Source organism: Prionailurus viverrinus, chromosome B2 (assembly GCF_022837055.1).
Source record: "Prionailurus viverrinus isolate Anna chromosome B2, UM_Priviv_1.0, whole genome shotgun sequence".
NCBI lineage: Eukaryota > Metazoa > Chordata > Mammalia > Carnivora > Felidae > Prionailurus > Prionailurus viverrinus.
In genome coordinates this window covers 134,318,519-134,344,732 of record NC_062565.1, presented here as the reverse complement: position 1 = coordinate 134,344,732, position 26,214 = coordinate 134,318,519, and the positions used below count along the sequence as shown (strand labels likewise).

The window sequence follows — 26,214 nt, the reverse complement described above, 5'->3', positions numbered from 1 at the left end:
CTTAAGAAGCCCGGCCTCGGCCATCGCACACTAAAAAAATAATACACACCCCCACAAACACATCCAGATGTTCACGAATATTCATGATGTGCTTCCAATCTGGTTTGGACTTGCCCTTGATTTATTTTTGATTAAGTTCCACCAGTTTCTGCCTTTATTTCTAATACCTAGACTGCTGTTACATCAGGAGGTTTAAAAAAAAAAAAAGTAGAAACTGATGTTCTCAGAGTGCCTGGGTGGCTCAGTCGGTTAAGCATCTGACACTTGATTTCAGCTCAGGTGGTGATCTCACAGTTTAGGAGTTCAAGCCCTGCATCAAGTGAGCTAGAGCCCCACTTCAGGCTCTGCGATGACAGTGTGGAGCCTGTGAGGGATTCTCTCCCCCTCCCTCCCTCCCCTCATGGGATTCTCTCTCTCCCTCTCTCTCTGTCCCTCACTCACTTGCACCCTATGTCTCTCAAAAATAAATAAATAACGTTAAAGGGAGGAAAAAAAAAGAAACTGGTGTTCTCTTTTAAGTAATATAGTGGGACATTAAAGGAAACGGAGATGTATTTTCCAAAGCCATCAGATTAGTTTGTGTCCTTACAGATATCAAATGGTTGAAGGGCCAGAAGAGGAACTGAACTAACTGTACCGAACACATTAGCTCAATACTGTATCATCTTGCTTTCTTCTATTTATAAAATTCTCAAAACTCCCAAACTGAAGGAAAGGCAGCTCCAGATTAAAATTACACACACACACACACACACACACACACGCTACTGAAATGGGTGTAATGATCTTCTCTCTGCCTACTTGGGATTCTCCTCCCTCTGTCTCTGCCCTTACCCACCAGACCCTCTGTCAAAATAAATAAACTTTAAAAAAAAATGGAGTGGCTCTGATCAATACACTAGGTGTTGCAGGGCCCAATTCTTTCTGTCCTTAGCCATTCCCGTGCACCGGAGCTGAGATGAGAGACTGGCCTAAAGGAGGGACCCACCGGTCAGGAGGCCAAGGTCAGATGTGTGGCAACACCAGCAAAGGCTCACAGCCCTGCCCCAGGTGACTTCCTGTCTGGGTCCTGCCCTATCTCTCTAACCCCATTTCAGATGCTCAACACTCCTTATTCCCTAAACAGAGCCATGAAGGGCAGGTGGGCCAGTCTCCACCAGAGGCCCCAAACTTAGACTCTGATGTGATCATCAAAGGATTTGTAGATACAGCCACAGAAACCCACTTAGGCCCTGAAAATAGGCAAACATTCATCACACTCCTTTACATTTTGTCTGAAGGCAAGACCACAGTGCCTCTAGTGTGCTGTAAATTGACATGTTTCAATAGCCTATAGTTCCCTTGTGATAGGCACAAATAAATCATACTGTAACCTCCGAGTTAAAAGCATTTACTTGTTAAATGTAAACATGTACGGGGCACTGCGGCTTGGGTAACGTGGTATGGATATTTCAAGGGCCCCAAAAAGGCACCCGGCCTGGGCCTCACTCAACAGGACGTTTGGAAACGTCCTGATTCCAAAAACAGGAATGCTCCCGTCCCCTCCCAAACCCAGGCCAAGCCCTCCCAAGCCCTGATTCTGCCATCAAAGCGGCCTCTTTTACTCTAATTCCTTGGCTTTTCTCCCTAGTTCCTGTCAGTGCGATTAACATGTAGGAATTCTCGCTCTTGTATGTAAGTGAAAATAACCACAAAGCTCAGACGTTTTTCCCTTTCTGGCAAACATTCGTATTTTGAGCAAGACGCTATTTTGGCTTTTAAAGCCCTGGGCATGTTGTGTTTCGTAAGACGCAAACAAAAATAGCCATTTCTAAATGATCAGGAGCAAAAATGAAGCTGATCCCTATTTGAAAACCCTGACGAAGGCCTCTCAACTATCCCATCTCACAGAACCCATCTAATCTGTTCCCATAAATTATACAAGCGGTGGACAAAGCTTTCTAAGTGTAAAAGGATAGAAGAACACCTAAATTACAAGCAGCACCGGAGGCCAAGATCAAATCTGGCAGCCGAGAGATCGGTTTATGTCCATCCATGTTAACGCGGTGCAGGGCACAAAAAAACGCTCAATTGCGGCTGGGCATTTGACTACAAATGTGACTTTGTTAAGAGCAGAGCGGGGCCCTGTGCGGCCATGTGGTTTAAGGCATAATGCCTCAGTGTATTTTGCCATCGAGTATGTGAATCCCACAGCACAATGTAGTTCAGACTCATCGTCTAATGCCCACTGTTTCTGGCTGCAATCTGCAAATTAACAGTAGCCCAAAGCTGGCAAATAATGTCAGTGAAGACAAAACGAAACAAAACAAAAACAAAAACAAATGCCTTTCAGAGCCACAGTCGGGCTTCAGCGGTTGGATATTTACACTCGGGACACAGACCGCATTCCCCTGCTGTGGAAAGGAGAATCGGGGTTCCGGGGGGGCACATGTGCTCTCTGAACCTCCGTGCTCCTGGGCACGCAGCCCTCCCTCATTACGCCTGTGAGCTACGGCCTCGGGTGGGGGTAGCCTCGCTTTCCGTCATCATTTTCTGGAATGTTCAGGCGGCACGGGAAACCTGTTTTCCACACGCTTTGCCGTCTCACTAAAACAACAACTCCCCCACCCCCACCCCAGAGACTGGACGAAGTCTGCGTGTCTGTGGGGAAGCACAAGTTCACCTTGACCCAGCCAGTCAACCGTTGTGCAATGGAAATTATTTTTGTTTTGTCTTCTGAACGGTGATGAATGAGAACCTCCTATCTTTTTATATTACTATTAATCCAAAGACCTGTGAAAGACGAGCATGTATCTTTTCCTCCACGTCATTTCTACCTTAGGTTTCAGCCCCAGTAAACCTCCTGCAATGGCCTGTAAACGCCACATCTTCTCTCCCCATTTTTGACCTTTGCGAAAACTGTGACCTCTGCCTTAAGTTATTCCACACCGTCCACCCCCCCTCCCCAAATAAGGTTAATCTTCTGTGTCCTTAATGTTGGTGCCTGGGTATCACCTCGTGCGGGAAGCCTTCTGGGACTTTTCTACACTCAGTCAGGGCTTTTCTCTACACTCCTTCCTGCATAGCATCGTAACAGTCTGCTTACTTATCTAACGGCCCCACTAAATTGTGATCTCTCTAGGGGTGAGTTAAGCGTCAGTTAAGCGTCCAACTCTTGATTTTGGCTCAGGTCGTGATCTCACAGTTCGTGAGATCAAGCCCGGTGTTGGGCTCTGCGCTGGCAGCATGGAGCCTGCTTGGGATTCTCTCCCTTTCTCTCTGCCCCTCCCCCATTCACATGAGCTCCCTTGCTCTCTCTCAAAATAAATAAATAAACTTAAAAAACAAAAACAAAAACTGTGACCTCTCTGTTGATGGGGAAAACATCTTTTACCTTTCTTTCTGGAAAGGCAAAATCTCAGATACAGGCTTGATGTTCATAAAATATTTAAAAACGGGGGCACCTGGGTGACTCGGTTAAGCATCCTACTCTTGAGTTCGGCTCAGGTCATGATCTCATGGTTCATGAGTTCAAGCCCTGCATCAGGCTCTGTGCTGATAGTGTAAAACCTGCTTGGGATTCTCTCTCCCTCTCTCTCTCTCTGCCCCGACCCCTCCCTCTCAAGATACATAAATAAACTTAAAAAGATGTATTTAAAAATATGGGGTGCCTGAGTGGTTCAGTCGGTTAAGTGTCCCACTTCAGCGCAGGTCATGATCTCACAGTTTGTGGGTTCAAGCTCCAGGTCAGGCTCTGTGCTGACAGCTCAGAGCCTGGAGCCTGCTTCGGATTCTGTGTCTCCCTCTCTTTCTGTTCCTCCCCCACTCACACTATCTCTCTGTCTGTCTCTCTCTCTCCCTGTCAAAAATAAACATTAAAACATTTTTTCAGGGGCGCCTGGGTGGCGCAGTCGGTTGAGCGTCCGACTTCAGCTCAGGTCACGATCTCGCGGTCCGTGAGTTCGAGCCCCGCGTCGGGCTCTGGGCTGATGGCTCAGAGCCTGGAGCCTGTTTCTGATTCTGTGTCTCCCTCTCTCTCTCTGCCCCTCGCCCGTTCATGCTCTGTCTCTCTCTGTCCCAAAAATAAATAAAAAACGTTGAAAAAAAAAATTTAAAAAAAAAAATTTTTTTTCAATAATTACAGACATAAACGAACTTAAATACCTGTTGCGCACCTCTTACACAGCATGAATCTTCTCGATGTTGGAATACAGAAGTGACAGACAGACAAAAATCTTTGTCCTCAAACCAGGACTTGCTGGGAAGGGCCACGAGGAAATTTTGCGGGGTGGTGACCACGTCCTGGATCATGCTTGAGTGTGCATGACGTGGATGCATCCGCTTGCCAAAACCGTAGAGCTGAGATTGGTGCATTTCAATATGCAAATTTAACCTCTCGAAGAACTTCAAAAATTTAACAACAGTCAAGTGGGTGTGGGGAGTAAGGATAAAGTAGGAACGTCAAAATGCTAAAAACTGTAGAAGCTGGGTAAGAGCCACAGAAGTGTGATATATTATGATGTTTATATTTGTTTAGTTCTCAAAATAAAAAAAAACTAAAAAGACTCTCTGCAATCATATGAATATCCATTAATGAAATGTAAGTAACAGATAATCTTCAGTGTTTCCGGGGGGCGGGGGGGGGGGTTTGAATTAGGAATAGAAGGGAAAGGAAATAAACGAACAGTTACAGGTCACTTAAATGATGTTCCAGGTCCTTTATAGCAGTTTTCTCATTTAATTCTTACAATACCTTCAGGAGATATTTTTACCCCCATCTTATAGATGGGGAAACTGAGGCTTGGAGAGGTTACACAATTTGCCAGCTAAAAGCAAAAGCCAGAATTGGGCCCCAAGTGCCACCACCTCTTTCCAACAGTGTTTCTCACACCCTTTGCCACTGTACCAAACACAAGGGCTGGGACTCCCGCGTGGGTTTAGGCTTGGGCTGGTATAGTCTGAGGAAGCCCCAACAAGCACCACAGTCATGACAGATATCACTCTTACTGCCTCTTAGTCCACAATTACATCTGGAAAGATTAAATAAACTTCAAGGAACAACAATTACACCCCAGAATGGTTCCTACACCATCGGCAATGGTTTTGAGGTCACATTTCTCTGTTCTATGATGCAACATTTTAAAATACGTTCCTGGTCCTTAAAGTCTTTACCTGGGCTCCCATTTCCTGGCTCACACACAGATGTGATAATGATCTCGCACAGGGCCCGAGGAGGGCTTTGGCTGACGTCGTCCACAGGGTCCCCCTGTAGGTAGGGACTCCTTCATCAGGGCTATGCCTCACCAGCAACCACACAAACCTGTTTTCTGTCAACACCCAAGCAGACTCAAACTCACAGATGCCGAGGAAGTTGATATGGCCAGTAATAATCGCCCACCTTGCCTGTATCCCTTTCCTGGACACGGTGTCACTTTGACAGATGTCAGGCTTAGCATCACTAGAGATGGGCCCATTATGGACTTGGAAAGCCGTATCATTTCCAAATGCAGACTCGCCCAGCCAAAAAAACACACAGGGCTCAGGGATGTGCCAAATGTGTGGAAATATGGGCAACTTCCCTGCTGTTCACAAGCACTAATGTCCCAATCCCCAGCAGAGGCAAAGGCTGTGGTCCAGACATACGTTCCTTTAGGGCCCATTTGGTGCTAAATAAAAACTCTCTCCATAGTTATAAATTTGAATCATAATCCCTGTTTATACTGTTGAATTTTCACCCATCTGTACTCTCTGTTGCCTTCATCTAAACTAACTGGCCCCCAAAAACACTTTATCAAGTAAGTGCTTTATTCTAGTTGGGAGCCGGGTGATTAGGTCCTGGAAAAGTAGCTTGGTATCCGGTCCAGAAAGTTAATTACTAACATAATTATCAAAACCTTATATTTTTCAGGGTTAAGTCAAGCATCTCTGTGGGCAGGGGCATCTTTTTGGTTGGTTTGTTCTCCAGTTGACATGTAATTAGCTCTTAAAGACAACACATTTTTCGACTTTTAAAGCCAAACACGGATATCTAAATGTCTACTCTATCTTTGAATATTCCCTCCATTGCCAAAATTCACCCAGAGAATCTGAAACGAAACAAAGTCATAAGCTGTTTCAACCTATCATTCAAATCTCCCAGTATTCAAGGTTGCCTCGGAATGGCTTTTTCTACAGCAGACACAACAAATTTAATGCTACTTATTTTCGTAGAAGATGCTTTAGGCTCCTAATGTATTCTTCTTACTGCTTTTGGTGGATTATTTCTTTCCCAAGCCTCCTCGATTCAGCTTTCACGGGACTGCTTACTGACACAGAAAGGAAGTAGTAAGTCACAGGCCCTCAGACCCAAAGCTGCACCAACAGCCGAGAGAGCAGGGAAGGAATTGGTCTACTTGTCTGACGGTGGAACAATATGCAATAAAATGAATAAAAACCAGAGAATAATGCAGCAAAAGGCAGCATTATGGAGTGAAAGTGACAGCTTTCCAAGAAAATGACTTCCCATCAGGACTTAGTCTGTGATGAGCTAACCACCCGGAGAGGGAACTTTGAATATGTAGCTATGGTTGCATACCCGGCCTGAGTGAATGACAGATGACCTCAAAACAGCTTAAGATGCATCTAACATGGACTTCTAGACTCCGGAAGCACGCAAATGACACACGGGATGCGTGGCATCTACCCTGACGGTCAGCGGTCTACAAGCTCCCCTATACCTCTGCAACCTGCCTGCGATTTCATAGAAAGAGAACCTGAATGTGCCCCTCTGGGATCTTCCTTTTCTCCCAAACTACAGTCTAAGGAGTGAATGAAGTTTCCAGCCTGGCTCGAATGAGCTCCCATCAATTTTACCCACTACCACATTGCTGCACCTTTGATGAGAACTAATTAAGCTCATCCGAAGGTCCCCCCCCCCACCCCCAGACTGTCTTTTACAGCTCTGGAACCGAGCACATGAAATTAGGTCCATCTGTCTAACCGGGAGGAAGTTATTTGCCCCACTGCCAAAAAGGCTTTCTTCCCTACCTAGACGCTGCCCTCCGAGGTTCCTGAACACCTTGCGAGGATTATGGGGACCCCAACTCTTAACCAGCTAGAATTTTGGCAAGAGCAGGGGATCACCTACCAATTCACAGCAATCCTTTCCTCGCATGGCAAATATCACCATTTCTTCCAAAAGAAAGCCACCAAGCATGCTACTGGGCTACCGTTCAAAGTCAAAATTACAACATCCAAGAGTTCAGCGCAACTTTGACGTCGTCATTCCGCTGCCATCTTGCCCCCCCAAAAGTCTTTTCTCATTAACTATGCCCCAAAAGAAGAGCCTAATTAATTTTAACCGAGTCTTCTCCCACGTGAGGTTACTTTTGTTAAGAAAAGGAAACAGCTCCCTCTCTCCCTGCCCCTCCCCAACTTGTCTCTCTCTCTCTCAAAATGAAACATTAAAAAAAAATTAAAAAAGGAAAAGCGGGGGGAGGGGAGGTGCCTGGGTGGCTCAGTCGGTTAAGCGTCCAACTTTGGCTCAGGTCGTGATCTCACAGTTTGTGGGTTCAAGCCCCGCATCAGGCTCTGTGCTGATGGCTCGGATCCTGGAGCCTGCTTTGGACTCTGTGTCTCCCTCTCTCTCTGCCCCTCCCCAACTTGTGCTCTGTCTCTCTCTCTTAAAAACAAACACTAAAAAATATTTGAAAAAAAGGAAACAACCCTGCCATTCACACATGCCAGAGGACAAAGTTAGAAGAAAGACGGCCCTGGCAATGATGTCGTCTGTGCCTGCCTGGGCCACAGAGTCAGGCTCCCAGGACAGTGGCTCTTGGCCCCCAACCGATGCTTCTCGGGCTCAATCAACTCGATTATACTCTTACCACCACTGCCAACAACTCGGTGAACAAAAAGGAAAAAGAATCAATAATTATCTGACAGTCATATGCTGTTACTCCTGACCTAAGGAATCTTCACTTAGGTTGAATTAGGGAAAGAAATTAAAATACACAGGAATGCCAGAGTCTTACTGTAGAAGTGAATCACGCCCCTTTGTAGAATAACTGAGGTGCCTAAACTAGTTGTTGGGTCCATCATATAATAGGTCCTTTATAACATAAAAGGAATTACTAATTAAAGAACGATCTGTTCTTAGTTTCTTAATTATTGCTTTTTTTTTTAATTCCTACCCTAAGCAGATTTATGAAAATTAAAAAAAAAAAAAAAAAAGGATACAAGTGAATCAGCAGTTTTCAAACTTTTTTTTAAAGGCAGAGAGAATCTTATTCACAACAGATCCATAGAGGCCCCTTCTCCCCTCCAAAATCTAGAAGATGATCAAAAAGGAGTTGACCTGGATGTGGAGACATGGAGAGTTCTGCCTCCCCTTCCTGAAGGGGTCACCACAGTGAAATAAAACAATCTGAAAAGCACCGAACCACAAGGAACCCAAATAGGACGTATGACGAAAATTTAAATTCATAAATGCAGAAGCTTCAGTAAGATCTGTTGCAGCAAATGTACTACCTGGAAACCCTAGCACACATGTAGATTACAGAGACCTAAGCTATTTATTTACTTATCTGTCAAATGCAAGTTTAAATGCTGCACTAATCCTACATAAAGGTTTTCACAAAAACAGCCAAATGAATTTCGACACCTCAGTGAGAGAGCAGAGCCGTGGAAAACAGTGATTATGAAGAGGTCTTAATGACATGGAGGAACTATAATAAAATATTAAATAAAAAGGCAAGAATTATATTGCTGATATAAAAACACACTGAGCAGAGATTTGCTAAAATACCAGCATGCTAATTACCAGGTGAGAGATGAGGGTGGTTTCTGGCTGCTTTAAATTTTATTTTTCAAAAAAAAAAAAAAGAAAAAAAGAAAAAAAAAAGGAAGGGAGCAAAGGACAGAAGGAAAGACCTACCCTCGACATTCTTTGGGCTTAGAGTCCATGAAAATGTAGCGTACACTGGCCAAGAGTAAAAACATTCCTTTTGCTTAAGTTAAAAAATAAAATCTAGCCTTTTAATGAATACAGATATTCGGTCATGCTGCCCCAGCCAATATGCATTTATTTGGTCACCACAGAACTGGGTGATTAATCCTTTGGGACCTGAACTTTTTACCCCAAACTAGGGCAGCAGCCTGCAGACAGACGGTCCAGGCACAAGGAAGCCGGTCAGAGGGTCCGAGAGGGGGCGCTGGACCGGACCCCGGGAGGGGGCGCTGGACGGGGAGGGGGCGCTGGCCCGGGAGGGGGCCCTGGACCGGGTGGGGGCGCTGGACCGGGTGGGGGTGCTGGACCGGGTGGGGATGCTCGGCCGGGAGGGGGCGCTGGCCCGGGAGGGGGCGCTGGCCCGGGTGGGGGCGCTGGCCCGGGAGGGGGCGCTGGACCGGGTGGGGGCGCTGGATCGGGAGGGGGCGCTGGCCCGGGAGGGGGCGCTGGATCGCGAGGGGGCGATTGGACCGGGAGCAGGACACCGAGCGGCCCCGCCAGGCAGCAGCGTCCTCCCCGTGCCGCCCACTCACCACGTCCAGATCCTGGGAAACCCTCCGCTTCCGCAGCTCCTCCATCCTCTCGCACACATCGGAGAAACAGGTGTTGTAATAGTCTGCATACTGCTGCGCCAGGTCATCGATGTTTCCCAGGGAGCCGTCCTGAGGGCGAGGCGGGCAGCAGAAAAAAAAAAAAAAAAACAAAAAACAGGAAAACAACAAAGGCGGTGAGTCCACCGGCACGAAGACCTACAGCTTTTGGTGCCCCTCCCCCCAGCATTTACAGTAAGAACGGCCGGTATTCGTTAAGTGGGGAGTATGGGCGCCACCTCCAAATCCTCCGGACAGCTATGGACACGGGGGACACAGGAACTATGTGCTCGCCTTTACAGTAACTCAGAGAAGTTGAGTGCCCACCGGGTCTAGGGCTAACACGCAAAGAAGGCAGAACCCCAACCCAGGACTGCCTGCGGCCAAGGCCTCGGTCTGAAACCCACACCTCTGCCCGCCTGGCAGGGCTAAGAAACCCCCAGGCGGGCGCCTTCAGAAGAGGCACTGTCCGGGCAAGAGGCTCCCCGAAGCCCCATCCGTGGCTGCACCAGAGCCTCCTGAGAAGTCCCGACGCCAGGACCCCACTCCCGGGAATTCTGATGGCGAGCGGAGGACCCGTGAGGGACGCCGCCTCCGAACCACACCTGTGCCTCCCTGAGACCCTTGAAAAGAAAAAAAAACCCTATTCCTTGAGTTATTCCAAGTACACAAGCGAGAAGCACACACGTTAACAAATTCACCTAAAGGAGGAACAGGTCTGTGGCCCCGGCAGCCACTCCGGAGCCCACGTTCCTGAGTTCACACTCAGCTCGGCGGCCGCTCACAATTCAGGGGCCTGAGGCGTGTTTCCTAAGCTCTGGGAACTCTGGAATAGTACGGATAACCTCTGGACGGATAACCTCCGGTAACAATGGAATAGCACGGAACCTATCTCCCAAGGAGAAGCGGTGAAGTAACACGGTCCACCTGGCACACAGTAAGTGCTCAAAACTTGCTTAGCTACTCACGTTCACTACGTGAGTATGTTTCAGACTATAGTCTTCCTTTAGGGCAGTCGAGGCCTTGAATGCGTGTCTGAACACGTACACACGGAGGACACACACTGCATACATTTGTAAGTTATGCCATTTCTTCTACTCGTTCATTCATAAAGACATTTGCCCTCCCCTGTTTACCTCCCGACGTGTCCTTTCTTTGGTAAGAATAAACGGCCCTACCAAGCCAACCAAGGAAACGCAACTTTTAGGGAGCCCAGAAGGTGCACACGCTTTCCATTTTACGGTCCACAGCCCTGTCTAAACACGCAAACACACTCAGATGCAGGTGGGGTTGGGGAAGTAAGAGTTCTCCCAAAGCCTTTCCGCTAAAGACCTTCAGGCCTTGTCAGGAGGCCTGGGTCGGAGCGAGCATCTCTATCCCGCGTCTGCACTCACTGATCTTATGCAACCCACGTACAGGAGAAACAGAAATGAAAAGAAATGATATTTTAGAAAAAAACCCTCTCCCTCCTCCCCACCCCAAGAAAATGTTCTCCTTTGAGGTAATCGTGTCCAAGTCCCCAGGACAGATCTAGGAAGGAGACGTTTGAGCATTTGAACATGTCTGGGCAAAAGTCATTCCTTCATTTGGTCGTCGGTCCGTCTCAGACAACAAGCTGGACAGACACAGAGGCTCTGGGGGCCTAGCCTCCTATTCAATAGGTTTACCGTCAAGTTTCCGAGAGGGAAGTAATATCGGTCAAGGCAGAAATCCGCTGCTGGGCCTCTGAGGAAAAGGCCCAGAGGTGGTCAGCCTGCTGCTGGTCTCTGCTTTCCTGCCGTCAGCAAACTGCCTGAAACCAGAATCACTCAGGAGGGAGGAAGCCAAGCCAGAGTATCTTAAAGTGAGGTTCCTGAAATCTAGCATGGTGAATCAAATTATGATCCTAAGGTCTGTCCTGACTCGCCTCGGCCCTACAACATGTACCCCGTGGGCCACAGCATGGAAACCCACAACCCCCTGGCGGGTTTTCTCATCTGTTTCCCCACTTTGCCCAACCTGCCATCGACCCCGCCACCGAAGTGACCTTGCTAAACAGATCTGACCGGCTTCCCCTCCTCCGAGAATCCCCCATGCCGCCCCATCACCCAGCTGAAAAAATAAACCCCCGCCTTGCCAGCCCAGCTCTCAGGGCCTTTCACCTCGCCTCTGCTCCCCAGTCGGGCCCCGATGAGGAAGGAGCTGAGAGCCACTGCCTGCGAGGCCCAGAGGAGCCAGAGAGAAGCAAGCAGCTTCCTACAACGACCACTTTCCCCTCGGAGCAGGCCCTCTCCCACCCCACACACACCTCAGGCCCAACACCTGAACTGAGTTCTGACCACCAACTACTACTCACAGCCAGGACTATGGGAGCAAAGTGCCCGCTGAAGCATGGGCTTGAGTCTGCAGCTGCTGGGCCGGCTGCCTTCTATTAACCCAGCATTTTTGCTTAAACTTCAAAGAAACAAAGTCCTCATGGTCCCCCTACTCTTCAAGATCCTCGTGTTTCCTTAGTCCCCGCCCCCGGTACATACTGGGAAGGACCAAGGAGCTCCCTTCAAAGCACGCATTGGAAGGTGGGGGGAAACAGGGTTTATAGCCATATCACCTGAGAACCCATTCTTAAGAGTTACTGCCTGGATTCTGCCACTGCCCACAACAGCTGGGGCCCCTGAAGTCCTGGGGCCCTTCAGAGTTGTGTTAAGTCTATCAAGAGTATGAGGCTATCCTGTCTCCATCCAGAAACTTCCACCTTCATCCATCCAGGAAGGGAAACATACCTGTCACCTTTGACCAACTACAAAACCTGTATCTTCTAATACCTGAGTGAACTTGTTAAAGCCCATAGAGATTACAGCTACGCACTTTCCTATAGCTTGCCGTTCTTAAATGAAAATTTCTTTCCCTCCCTCCCCCCGCCGCCCGGCCCCATCACAGCGGCACTAAGAAGTGTACTGTTTTAGGGGCGCCTGGGTGGCTCAGTCGGTTGGGCGTCCGACTTCAGCTCAGGTCACGATCTCACGGTCCGTGAGTTCGAGCCCCGCATCGGGCTCTGGGCTGATGGCTCGGAGCCTGGAGCCTGCTTCTGATTCTGTGTCTCCCTCTCTCTCTGCCCCTCCCCCATTCGTGCTCTGTCTCTCTCTGTCTCAAAAATAAATAAACGTTAAAAAAAAAAATTAAAAAAAAAAAAAAAAAAAAAAAAAAAAAGAAGTGTACTGTTTTAGCCAAGGCACTCCGATCTTGAATTCCGGCTTCTCAAAAAACAGCCAGCTGAACCGTACAACTTAACAAGATCACCGGTTTTCTTGGATCAGTCAAGTCCACTCCAAAGAAGTTCCTAAGCCATTATTTACATAGCTTTGTTTCAAATCACTTCCCCACCCCTCCTTTTTCCTAGCAATACCTTCAACATCAACTGTTCGGTTCTCAAGTTTCCAAGCTGCCAATCAGACGTGTTTTTTGCCACTGGAGTTTAAGTCCCTATCCCTCAGCCCAGATCACCCCAAATTCCCCAGTAATGCGGGGGCCTGGAAAATATATGAGAAAAAAGGCAGCTGTTCAAATCAACCCAGGCCAAAGACAGCAAACACTTCACACCCTGCAGCATGTGGCAACGTCCAACCCGGACTTGGGGCCCGGCAGACAATGATTTAGAGCGGCGTGGCACAGCTGCCCCTGTGTTTTCCCAAATCACTTTCCAGATGTGCAGTAAGTCCCCAAAATTTCCACTTTCGGCAGCCTTGATGATGTAAGTGCCAAGAGAGGCAAAAGAATAAAAGAGCGGGACTTTAAAAAGTAGGTCTTGTCTGCCATCCCCAGGAAGGAATCCTGTTCGCCCCAATCAGATGGAACCAATGAACCACGAGACGATGTTCTCTTCCTCCACTCAAAACCCATGCTCTTTCCGGACTATCTGGAAACCTTGGCATCATTTCCGCCCAACGTGTTCTTGAGATAGCGCAGACCTATTCGGCGAAAACATTTGCTTCTGGGCGCCTGGGGGGCTCCGTCGGTGAAGCGCCCGACTTCGGCTCAGGTCACGATCTCACGGTTCGTGGGGTCGAGCCCCGCGTCGGGCTCTGTGCTGACAGCTCGGAGCCTGGAGCCTGCTTCAGGTTCTGTGTCTCCTTTCTCTGCCCCTCCCCTGCTTGTTCTCTGTCTCTTTCTCTCAAAAATAGATGTTAGGGGCGCCTGGGTGGCGCAGTCGGTTAAGCGTCCGACTTCAGCCAGGTCACGATCTCGCGGTCCGTGGGTTCGAGCCCCGCGTCAGGCTCTGGGCTGATGGCTCAGAGCCTGGAGCCTGTTTGCGATTCTGTGTCTCCCTCTCTCTCTCTGCCCCTCCCCTGTTCATGCTCTGTCTCTCTCTGTCCCACAAATAAATAAATGTTGAAAAAAATTAAAAAAAAAAAATAGATGTTAAAAAAATAAAAACATCAAAATATTTCCATATTAGGCTGTAGGGAATTTAACCAATGCAGCTGATGTCAATACCACCACACCTAGTGCATCTTTCTTTCTGGAATGTGAGGTTATGTCTGACCCAACACCCACAGCGCTCATGTCAAGAGGCACTCAAGTTGCAAAATAGTGAATGCTCTCTATGCTTATTCTAATAGATACAATTATTAAAATACTGAAATCGATTTCTTTTTAAACTTCTATTTCTCTTAAGGTGTTCAAGGTTTCTGCTCTAGAGTCATTGCTCGCCTAATTTGTCTCATTTCTTATTTTTCGCCTTTGGTTCTCATGCGTGAGGCTGAAGGAATATGGGTTCAAGTTTAGGAACAGGGGGAAATCTTATTTCCTCCAAAGAATTTAAGTAAATTATGAAAGTGTGTCACCCGATCTTTTTGTAAGAATTTCCCCATACGCAGCTAAAAAGAAAAGAAAAGGAAGAAAACCCATGCAAATTCAAGTTCTCTTTCCTTTTCTTCCTGCAAAACCAGGCCACGGCATCTTTCCCATATGACCATCCACTTCAACTGGTATGGATTTAAACTGGATCGGTGGTCTCACTACCAGGGGCAGGTCAACAGAAGACGGACCCTGTGCAATCTTCCCACGAAGCCACTGCACACCAAACACTCATCTTTTATGCAGCCAACATAAAAATGCAGAGATACGGGGCATTTGTACCCAACAACTCAGATGGGGGCGGGGGGGGGGGGGGAACTGCTGTCGCAATTAAGGAGAAAAGAAGCAGCACTGTTCTCGTAACGACTGACTTAGCAGTCTTTTCTGATCTCTATCCCAACATACTTCTGTCTCTGGAAAATGTAAAGACTCAAAGTACTATGAAAACAGAAAGCATTTGTATCATTAACTTTGGTTATTTTTGCTCTCTTCTTTCCCAGATGTCCTTTATGGTGTAGGGTATCCAGACAGGCTTATGGAGGAAAAAAAAAAGAAGACAAAAGTCCTGAAAACACCCGGAAATACAATGTAATCTGTGCTGTTGTATGCAGATCGCATGCAAATGGATGCAAATGAACCTGTAATCCTGCTATTTTCTGTATCTATAAAGACAGAGCCCCAAGGGAAAACTCCAAGTGTTGCTCTGAATCCCCAACGTTGAGGGGAAGAAAGAGAACAGACTCCTGGCTCATTTATTTAGTGTCTCTACCTTTTTTGGTCTATAATAATAAGTATATATACATTTTGAATAATATAAATTATACGTTCTATTTACATTGCTCCCTGTTGTTCTGGAGAGGGGTGGAGCTGAATATATCAGTATTCATTCCCCGACAAGCTAAGTCCACTGGAAGAAATCACTGCAATAACGCAGCCCGATTTCTTGAATGACTTTCACTCTGCGTTTTCATTTTTTTTTTTTTTTACATTTATTTATTTTTGAGAGACAGAGAGAGACAGCGTGAGCAGGGGAGGGGCAGAGAGAGAGGGAGACACAGAATCGGAAGCAGGCTCCGAGCTGTCAGCACAGAGCCCCATGCGGGGCTCGAGGGCTTGAGGGCTCGAACCCAAGAACTGTGAGATCATGACCTGAGCCGGAGTTGGACCCTTAACCCACTGAGCCACCCAGGCGCCCCTCTGCGTTTTCCTTCTTAATTAGCTTCTTTAAAGATTTGGAGGTGATAAATGCTTTCAGCAAACGTTCCGGTGAAATTGCTCTGCCATAAAAAAGACTTTAATTCTGGTTTCCTCATTCAGCCTCACTGCATCTGTGAGGCTTCGCTCCCGGCACTAGCTCGCTTACTTACCCCCATCCTGCCATGTCATTCGTGGAGAGAGTCACTGAATATGCCGTGATCTCGAATATTTTTCTCTGAGGTATGTCACTCCTAGCATTTCTGCAGATGGTCTGGGCGGGAATAGTTTGTCTCAGGAAGAAGTTTTTTACACAGGACAACCAAAAACATACACTAAAGGGACCGTATTAGGTCATGCTGGTGGTGATGAAAAGCCCTGGGGGCAGGGGGGGCACGCCCACGTGGCAGGTGGCTGGAGGGCTGACTTCACATTTCCACTCCCCCTCTCCAGAACACCCTAGACCTTGCCAGGCCCTCTAATTCTTGCCTTGGCAAATATAACCTTGGTGCCTGAGGCCCCCACTATTCTGCACAGAGGTCTCCGCTTAGCATAAACCCAGCCCTGGGGAAGGAAGGCCTCAGGCAGGCAGCACTGAGGCTCCCTCCCTCCCGGCACTCTCTCAACAACTGCTTCTAAGGAAGTGGCCTTCAAAGGCCTGAGGAAAAACACCAAAAACAAAACCAACAGACACACACACACACAAAATGCAAAACTAAAACCAAACAACAACAAAAACTAGGGCATGGGACATCTTTGACAGAATTATTTATAAACTACTTACAACTCTAAGTACTTATTAATGTAGACTATATCTATTTACATCAAAAATGGACACGGGGCGGGGGGAGTGGCAGCGCCCGGGTGGCTCAGTCTGTTAAGCATCCGACTTGGGCTCAGGTCATGATCTCCCAGTTCATGGGTTCGAGCCCCGCCTCGAGCTCTGTGCTGACAGCCCAGCCCCTGGGGCCTGCTTTGGATTCTGTGTCTCCCTCTCTCTGGCCCTCCCCAGTTCGTTCTCTAAAAATAAATGTTTTTTAAAAAATGTACTGCCAGAATCTCACACAAACTAGGAATCCCTAGTTATCAACTCAGAAGGAATTTGAAAAGCTCGGTCTAAGTAGGAAAACTCCGTTTCCTGACCATAGAGAGGAGCAGCTACAACAAAATGGGATTAAAAAGGCCTCCTCCGTATCCCTCATGGGGAGGGTGTGCCGGATCTCTGATGTCACATGAATGATCAGGTACGATGAAGAAAGTGATCAAGGCTATAAAATTAATATGCTTTTCAATCATCAATACCTAATACAGTATCCCATCAATTCCAATAATATTTATGGAACACCTAGGACACTTCAGACGCTACACTAGGTGCAAAATATTCAATGTAAAATCAAGAAACACGGATGTTTATTATTAACAGAAAAGCAAAGTATGCTTTTTAGTTTATTTTAATGTAGTCATATGGTCAAGTCATGGAAATCTGTTGAAGGGGTTTACTAGACTGTGCTCGGTGTAAGGTCTTTTTGGAATTAAAGACACCGGAAGATCTAATTTGCTGAGCTATCATCGGCACAAAAGAACATGTCACAGGAACCTTCAGAACTTGAAATTGAAGGGAAGTGACTGGAACGTTGACAATTTGTTAAAAAAAAAAAAAAAAAAAAAAAATTCCGGTATAGATTCACTCTCAAAATGGGCATGTGGAATTAGCAGATGGCAATTTCGGACTGAACTCATTTCTCATTTCTAAACTGCCCTGAGCTTAATAGAATCAGAGATTTGGAAAGAACAGCAGAGTGAGCTAGCTGGGTGGCAATGAACGAGCTAGTTTGGTGGAAATGAAGTCACAATTTCTGACCATATTCACAGATTTTGATGAGTATGAATCACACTTGACAGTTTCTCTGGCTGCCTTCGGCACATGATCATGAGGGTATGAGCATTCTCAAGCATTTGGCCAGTCAGGATCTGATGCCGGGTTTCAAAAAAGTGACCTATAATATTCTGAACCATTTGGAAATGAATATATTAATCTCACAACAATCCTCAAATTTCTGGTTATGTTGTTAAGCCTTGTACAATATTTGAGGGTTTCTCATATTTTAAGAAAACGATATTCTGCCATGGCTTGCAGAGTCGGGGGCGGGGGGGTGATAACACAGGAGTCAGAACTGGATTTGACCATGGTTGATTTCCATGGAATGCACTTAAGGAAGGCTAAGAGATTTAGAGGTCATGGTGACCTGATCAAAACTGACATCAGGCATCATGCTTGTAACCATTCACTGTTATAGAACCAGTGTTGAGTTGCCAAAGTTCTAGATTTTTAAGAACTGGTAGGTAATGCCTACAGGGTGTTATCAAGAAAATTCACATGGCTAGGAAGCCTGAGGACACTGCTCAGATGGCCTGTACTAAAGTACGTGGGTGCCCCCTTATACTGCGATAAGTTCTCAAAACTCTCATCCACCTCCTTAGCTGCCGACAGCTGCCCATGCCTCCTTTTCCTGGGTACTCAGTGTGAACTCCCCAACCCCCCAAACTTTCGTTCCTGATTCCAGTATTCCAGAGATTAGCATCCACCAGTTCCACGGATGCCAGACTCTCAGGAGTCATTCACTTACCCCCAAAGGAAGAGGTCACTATGACTAATATAACTTAAATTATACTAATGTGTCATACATAAGTCAATGTTAGTATAACATGTCTTCTCTAATATCTCTCCTAGTCTCAAGGGTCTCAAAATGTCTCTCCATGTTCATCCTAGCAGTGTTCACGCCTTGGACAGAACTCCCCAGCTACTTACCCTCTCTCCAATCTCATCTCATTTGCAACCCACTCTATGCGCCATGCCCACTGTCACTTTTCAAATATAAATCTTGAGAACTTTAAAATGCCTCCCAGGGAGGATTTGACAGCGTTGGTCTGTTGGATACAAAACAAGCACCTTTTTACCTGGAGCTGTCTGTCTTTATAGACTTGCTCCCATGGCTCCACCTCCCTATCCATACACCAGTTTGGGCCAGATCAAACCAGTACATGCAGCAGCACCGTATCATCCACGTTCCTCCTTGTGGCTTCTTCTGCCCGGACGCGCTTTCGCCCTACTGACCCTCCAGACGGCAGCCCATCCTTCACAATGGGCCGTGAATGGCACGTGACCTTCCCACTGCGTCACTGCAAATCATACATTCCACCTGCAAATGGAATGACCCGATGTCTGCGATCTGCTTCAAAGTCAAGGAGGGAGAGGAAAAGAGTGGGAGCAGACATGGACGAAACAAGACTGGCAGTGACTGATTAATGGTAGTGCTGGAATACGGGGCTTCTTTAAAATATGCTAATGTTGTATATATTTGAAATTTTCTATTTTAGGACATCTTTGAAAAGTGACTTTTACTCAATTTACATGGTTGTTATCCCCCAGACTTTAAACTCCTCGAAGGTGGAACTGGGTCTTACTGATTTTTGCAACCTCAGCACCTAACACCATCACAGTGATACTTAGCAATCACCTAAGAAGTGTCTATCGAAGGAAGAAGGAAGGAAGGAAGGAAGGTCGGTAGAGCTGACCTCCTTGCTTCCTGAGGGTCTCATAACATCCATTCAGTATTGTCATATATAATGGTGAGATTGTAGTCTCCGTCTCTGGCCCCACCAACCTTACAATAGCAATTGAGTCCGCTGAGCGAGACGATCAAACGTGAAATACATCGTTAGAAATAACAACACATACAGAATGAGGAGAGCGGGTGGGAAATACATTTCCACGCAGAAGGCACCACAAATATAATTCCTCTGAGTCAGGAGACAGTCTACCTAACCTGTTCCAAGAGGAAAAGCTACCCAGGCGGCTGAAGATTCGGTGCAGAGGTGTGGCAGGACGGGAGTCAGGAGAGAAGAGGAAGAAGGAAACCCAGGTTGAGGATTCCTCATGTGCAGAATTGATTTCTGATTATTTCCACTTACTGCTGATAATTCTTAGCACGTTGACGGTCATGGATCTTGTTGGAATCCAATGGAAGATTCTTATACCAGGAAGAGTAACAAGAAAGTTCCCCGGTGCGACGGGCTCAAGGTCACTACAGGCTGAACGTTCTCCTCACACCCTGACAGAAAAGGCAAGTAAGCGGGGCGCCTGGGTGGCTCAGTGGGTTAAGCATCCGACTTCGGCTTAGGTCATGATCTCGCGGTCCGTGGGTTCGAGCCCCGCATCAGGCTCTGTGCTGACAGCTCGGAGCCTGGAGCCCGCTTCTGATGCTGTGTCTCCCTCTCTCTCTCTCTGCCCGTCCCCCACTCATGCTCTGTCTCTCTCTGTCTCAAGAATAAATGAACATTAAAAAAAAAAAGAAAAGGCAAGTAAGTATCTCGAAACAAAGACTATATAGAAAGGCACTGAATATATCAGGAATGTATCCAGTTGAATCCTTTCCATTCAATCCCCAAGGGAGACCAGTAGGAAAACACACCTGGAACGCGCAAATACTACAGCAACGCTGAGGCCAAGGAAACGAGCACATTCCCTTTCTGGGAATGAGCGATGGCCGGCTGAACAGAAACCTGTCTGTTCCTATTTACCGGAGGCTATTTTAGGGCCCTTCGTTCATGTGACACCAATTGGGTCGTTTCTTTCCAAAGTCAAGGAGAAACCGGCTCACCCATTGCCCTGGAAAAACTCCAAGCAATCCAAAAACAGCTCTTCAGCGCACCCCTAACCCTCCTCGAGCGCATTTCCTGACCTAGCTTCTGACATGTGCCCTTTTGTCCATCCCCTTGATCTCACGGACACTCATAACCATCAGTGCTCTAAGGACTTTATTTAGGCACTCAAAGGCCCACTTGTGAATGTGGGGCAAACAGGGAAAATCTGCTGGCTTCATTCTGTGCCCATCCTGACCTGCAACAGACAGGCAAAAGCAGATGAAGAAAATGTCAGCCGCACAAAATCACTCTTGTTGTCCCAGGCACATGGGTGAGTATTACCTGTATCTACATCTGTGTGTCTGTCCATCTGTGGATGCAACCATATAAAGCAGTACGTGACATGAAGGCCATACTTCTATTTCAATCCTTTGGGAAGGAAAAGTTCTTCCCCAACTACATCACTTCCCCTCAAAGTGATCTCAATTTTCATCATGGAAGATTTTCACAACTGCCAAGAATATAACATGACAGCTCCCTGAAAAAGCATCCTTAGCAATGGATCTCTTCTTACTTGGAGATTAAAGACATCTTGGAGGTTGAGAGTGAAGATTAGAGAGTTACATCCTTTAGAGAGTTACAATGTGAACTTGACAGGCATTTTATACCTAAAAGGACAAACAAACAAACAAAAAAAAACACCACCTAAGATGCATTTACATCATTCTACCCAGCCACTTATCACTACAATGAAAACGTTCATTTTTCCAATTTGCTCACAAGCTGAGAATTTACTAACATCACCACTGCCTTTTTCATGGCACCTAATGTTTAAAAATTTCTAAGATATACTTTTTAAGTTTATTTATTTGGAGAGAGACAGAGGAAGGAAGCTCAAGCGGGGCAAGAGCAGAGAGAGCCGGGGAGAGAGAATCCCAAGCAGGCTCCACACTGGCGGCACAGAGCCCGACGTGGGGCTCGATCTCACAGGGAGCCGTGAGATCATGACCCGAGCCGAAATCCGGAGTCGGGCACTTGATTGACTGAGCCACCCAGGCTCCCCCATAAACGTTTTTCTTACAGAGCAATTCACTTCTATTGAAGAATGAACGTGTTTAGGTACTTATCAGCCATCTCTTGTTTCTTTTAACAGTTTTATAGGTCAGGGTTTGTTGGGACATAGGCGCCTCCTTCCTATCCATGCTCTTAGATTTCTAGACTAGTCACATGTCTACCCCACTTACTCAAACTTTTTCAGGCTTCTCACCTGCTCTATAAAAAAGAGCAATTTCACTTTTTACTCTGTGATGTGGATAAGATACATTTTTATTTTAATTGCCACATAGTGGGGCGGAGGGGGGGGAGCCTGACAACAAAAACAAAAGTCATGAACATAGTTCTAGCAAGTCTCTTAAAGAGTCCCCTCGTTTTTAATGCTGACTCTGTCAGGATGGGCTGTGTTTTTCCATTGGCAAAGCACAAGTCAACAGCTCTCTTTTACACTGGGAAATCAAACACGCGGCTGCCTCCCATTCACCCCAGGAACCCTGTAACCACAGCAGCCGGAGACATCCTGTTTGAACCTAAGTCTGATCCTGCCGCTCTACTCAGAAGCCTCCAGTCTGCCTCAGAGTTAAGGCCGCAGCCCGCCCCCCACCATGAACTGAAAGGCCCCCGGCACCTGTGCCCCCCCCTTCTCCCGTGCCCCATCTGGAGCCTCTCCGGCTCAATGCCTGGCCACACCGGCTACCTGGCTTCCCCTCCAGCCCACCAGCTAGCCTGGCCTCGGAGCTGGCTCCTCTCTCCGCCCCCACCTGCCGCAGCCGGGACTCGAAACCCTGCTTCCCAAGCACATCCTATCTACAATGACAACCTCTCAGGCACACACAGTCTCTGACCCCCGTCCTCTGCCTACTCTCTCTCCTCCTCACCTCTCATCACCTAAAACAGTTTGCATATGGGGCGCCTGGGTGGCTCAGTGGGCTGAACGTCCGACTTCGGCTCAGGCCATGATCTCACGGTTCATGGGTTCAAGGGTGCAAGTCCTGCGTCAGGCTCGCTACTATCTTCACGGAGCCACTTCAGATCCTCTGTCCCTCCCCCTCTCTGCCCTCCTCCACTCACATGCACACGCACTCTCTCTCTTTCTCAAAAATAGTTACAAGAAAATAGAAAGAAATAAATAGAAATGAAATTTAAAATAGTTGGCGTGTAACTCGTGTCTGTTTTAGTCCCCTCCCCCAACTAAAGCATAAGGTCCATAAGGGCAGAGATTTTTCTAAGTTTTGTTCGCTGTTCAGGGTGTAGGGCAGCGTCTAGAAGAATCTCGAAACTAATTTACTGAATCAGTGAATGAATCGAAACGATAAAATGATCAATCAACAAGCACTGTGCCAGGCACTATGTTCAGCCCCTTGGGAAGAGGGATATAAACAATTTACACGTTGCTTTATGTTTTGGTTTCATCTTCTCTAGGTAATGGACCGACTCTTCGGTTCTCAGACTTGAAAGTAACTGGCAAGGCTTAATTCCTACAACACCCACGACTCCGTCATAATTCAAAAAGCCAATATTAACTATGCGGTGCCTTCTTTATGTGTATCATCCTGTTCTCTTTGTACGGTTTCAAAAGAAACAAATGGAATATATAGTGCAAGGTGTTAATTACATAAGCTTATTAAAAACAAACTCCTAAGAGGCGCTGGTTTTAACACTTAGCACTTTTATGTTCATGGAGTTTATTAGTTTTTAAATGTGAGAAAGTCAAATGCAGTAGGCATAATGTTGCAAAACAGCCACCACCAAGGGAAAACGATTTCACCCACACATAGACAAGCCTTTTCAAGGGCTGCTTCTAGGCTGCAAGTATGAAAGTGAAAGAACCCGGCAGCAGAAGCAGGTTTTTATAGGACGGTGTTTTCTGAGTTCGGGGTGATGTCGGGCTTCCATACGCAGCGTGCAATTACGTAATTTGCAATGTCCGCGTTTTCACACAGTCAGAGATGCAGTACTGGTAATATTCCATTTTGTAAAAATGAGTGAGGGCTATTTCGATTCATTCTCTATATCTAGGCCATAAACAACCTAGTCTGCTAACTCTAAATACTTTTCTGTACTGCATTTAAAGAGAATGTTCTGTTATGAATGTTCTGTTAATGAATATCCCAGAACAAGATCTTCTGACCTCTGTCCACAAACCAGGCCATAAATGCAGATAATAAAGATTCTCAAAAGGCCATTAGAGGTAACTGTTCTCCAGCTCCAGGTAGTTCACAGCCCTCCTGGTCACAGAAGGCAGGTGTGTTGGGAAAACTGGTGAGTAAGAGGCTCCCCGCCCCCATTGCTGCCTTTCCTTATTTGCGAGCACCATGAACCTGTAAAGCTTCCTCGCTCTGTGCCTAGACTGAGGTCAGATCCTGTTCCCACCTCCCCACACATGAGCGTGGCTGTGGAAGCCTGACATGACTCACAGGCAAAAATGCAGAAAACCCAAATTGATTTTCCATAGAAATAATTCAGGAAATTTCTAAAAAGGTATGCCAATTAACTTCAACCTCCCTTCATTTTTTCCAAAACATTTGCCCAGTGACAAGAGGCTCTTCTCTCCCAGCCCCCTCTCCATGCCAACAACACCAGTGAAAGGTATAAAATATGGCAGAAGTAAGAGAATTACAGCCATTCCTGAAAAACGGAGTCCATGAGGCTGGCATTCTGACAGCAACATTTAAGAAGACGACCAAGGAGAGATACTAAAGCATGAGGCACTTGCCAATATATACATCATAGATTTTTTTTTCATTATACATTTTCATTTGTTTCATTCATGAGCGGCAGTCTTCCTTGGAGAATACCTTATTAGGTCGGAACATATTTCTGACAAGAGACCCTAAATATCTCCTAAGCAGAGACAGAATTTAATAGAAGGAAATCAAGAGGACACTGTTGAAAGGTAAGAAAAGGAAAAGGCTGGGGGTGCTCAGTAAGTTGAGTGTCCAACTCTAGATTTTGGTTCAGGTCAAGATCCCAGGATCGTGGGGAGCCTGCTAAGATTTCTCTCTCTCTCTCTCTCTCTCTCTCTCTCTCTCTCTTTCTCTCTCTCTCAATCTCTCTCCCCCTCCCTCCCTCCCTCTGCCCCTCTCCCCCATTTGTGTGGTCTCTTTCTGTAAAATAAAAAGAAAGAAGAAAAAGAAAACGATGTCGAAGATGAAGACGAAGAAGAAGAAAAAGAAAAGGAAAATTCTGGGATCAAAACATTTTAATCCATTCTATTCAAATATGGAAAACTGAAAGACTAGAAGTCTGGAACTCATGATTCAGAACTTTCCACAGACTACTTCTGTGTGAATTTCCTCCTGATTCGAAATCTTGCCAATTCTCCTTGAACCTCCAATGATAATTACTCACGTATTTGTTTCTAAGAATTGCGTTGGATTTTGTCCATACCCCACAACTTGTTTTTTAATCAAAGATATTGAGGTGAACTTAAAAGACCTCAGAATACTCTGTCTAGGAGACATCGGAAGAATCATTTGATCTCTCCTTACAAACCCTCCTCACGTTCACCTTCCATTTTATAAAAGAGAAAAATGCTGTTTGTTATAAGATACTATTCTACCTACTTTTGTGGAGGATTTCCTTGGTTTTGTTTCTGGGTTCCTTTCTCTTTTTTGGAAAAGGAAGAGGAACAAGCAGTATATGGCATAATTTTTTTTTTTATTTTTTTAATGTTTATTTATTTTTGAGACAGAGAGAGACAGAGCATGAGCAGGGAAGGGGCAGAGAGAGAGGGAGACACAGAATGTGAAGCAGGCTCCAGGCTCTGAGCTGTCAGCACAGAGCCCGGCATGGGGCTTGAACTCACGAACTGTGAGATCATGACCTGAGCCGAAGTCAGACGCCCAACCGACTGAGCCACCCAGGCACCCCTGGCATAATTGCTAATACCCCCCAATCTCTAACCTCAAAGAAGCAAGTTACTAAATTTCCTTGTGCCTTCGAAGTACCTGCCCACAGAACAATGAGACCAAATAACAGGGATCAACAATCCACACAGAGCACTCAAAAGGGTATCTGGCACCCAGAACTCAATAAATGATTGCTCTTAACCATTGCCATTGTCACTATCAATACCAATGTTATGGAATATCGTGATCAACCCTGGGTTGTCTGGCTGAAAAAATTTTCCTGCGTCATAATGAAATGACCCTTTGTCTAGGTAGAAACAGTTTCAGTGGGTGAAGCAGATAGGACTACAGATAAAATACGTAGAAGCCAAGAAACCCGTGATAAACCCAGCTTCCCAAAATGGCTGGCCTTTTTGTCATTCATAGAAGGGGAATCTATCTGCAGGTATGTCCCTCCTATGCTGTGGATTCCCTCAGGGTTTATGTAGTCACTCTGCCCTCCCTGCATGTATTTGGTCCTGGTTGTCTCACGCACGCACATTCAGGCACTTTCCCCACCACGTATCAGCTCGGCCAGGCCCATGCATGTGCCCTCTCACAATGCAGTACATCTGGAACTCTCTGCAGTGCCTACCACAAGGTCGCACAGGTAGGCATTTCACGAAAGCTCAACAATCTTCCAGACTAACAGCATGGAGCTTCGTGCATCATATGGATGCCGCTAAAATGATTTGCTTTTGTTCTGTTTTTTTTTTTTTAATGTTTTTTTTTTAACATGTATTCTTTTTTTTTTTTTTTTTTAACAGACAGAGAGACAGAGCGGGAGCAGGGGCGGGGCAGAGAGAGAGAGGGAGACACAGGATCCGAAGCAGGCTCCAAGCTCTGAGCTGTCCGCACAGAGCCCCACGCGGGGCTCAAACTCACAAACTGCGAGATCATGACCTGAGCCGCAGTTGGAAGCTTAACTGACTGAGCCACCCAGGCGCCCTGCTTTTGTTCTGTTTGATTGAATTTGTAGAGTATGCTGACAATAGAATTTGGCGTGCGTGCGTGTGTGTGCGTGTGTGTGTGCGCCCCTGTGCAC

At 46.5% G+C, this 26,214-nt stretch overlaps 1 protein-coding gene across 3 annotated transcripts in view; it reads right to left on the bottom strand.

Moving 5' to 3' along the window:
• Positions 1-26,214, bottom strand: part of SASH1 (SAM and SH3 domain containing 1) — a 198,434-nt gene that overhangs the window by 143,371 nt on the left and 28,849 nt on the right. For 2 of the 3 annotated variants that reach the window (XM_047860764.1, XM_047860762.1), the window contains exon 2: positions 9,499-9,627. The exons of the other annotated variant lie outside the window; for it this stretch is intronic. In XM_047860764.1, coding sequence (XP_047716720.1) covers positions 9,499-9,627 — 129 coding nt within the window. The remainder of the gene's footprint in view (positions 1-9,498; positions 9,628-26,214) is intronic. 3 annotated transcript variants of the gene reach the window in all.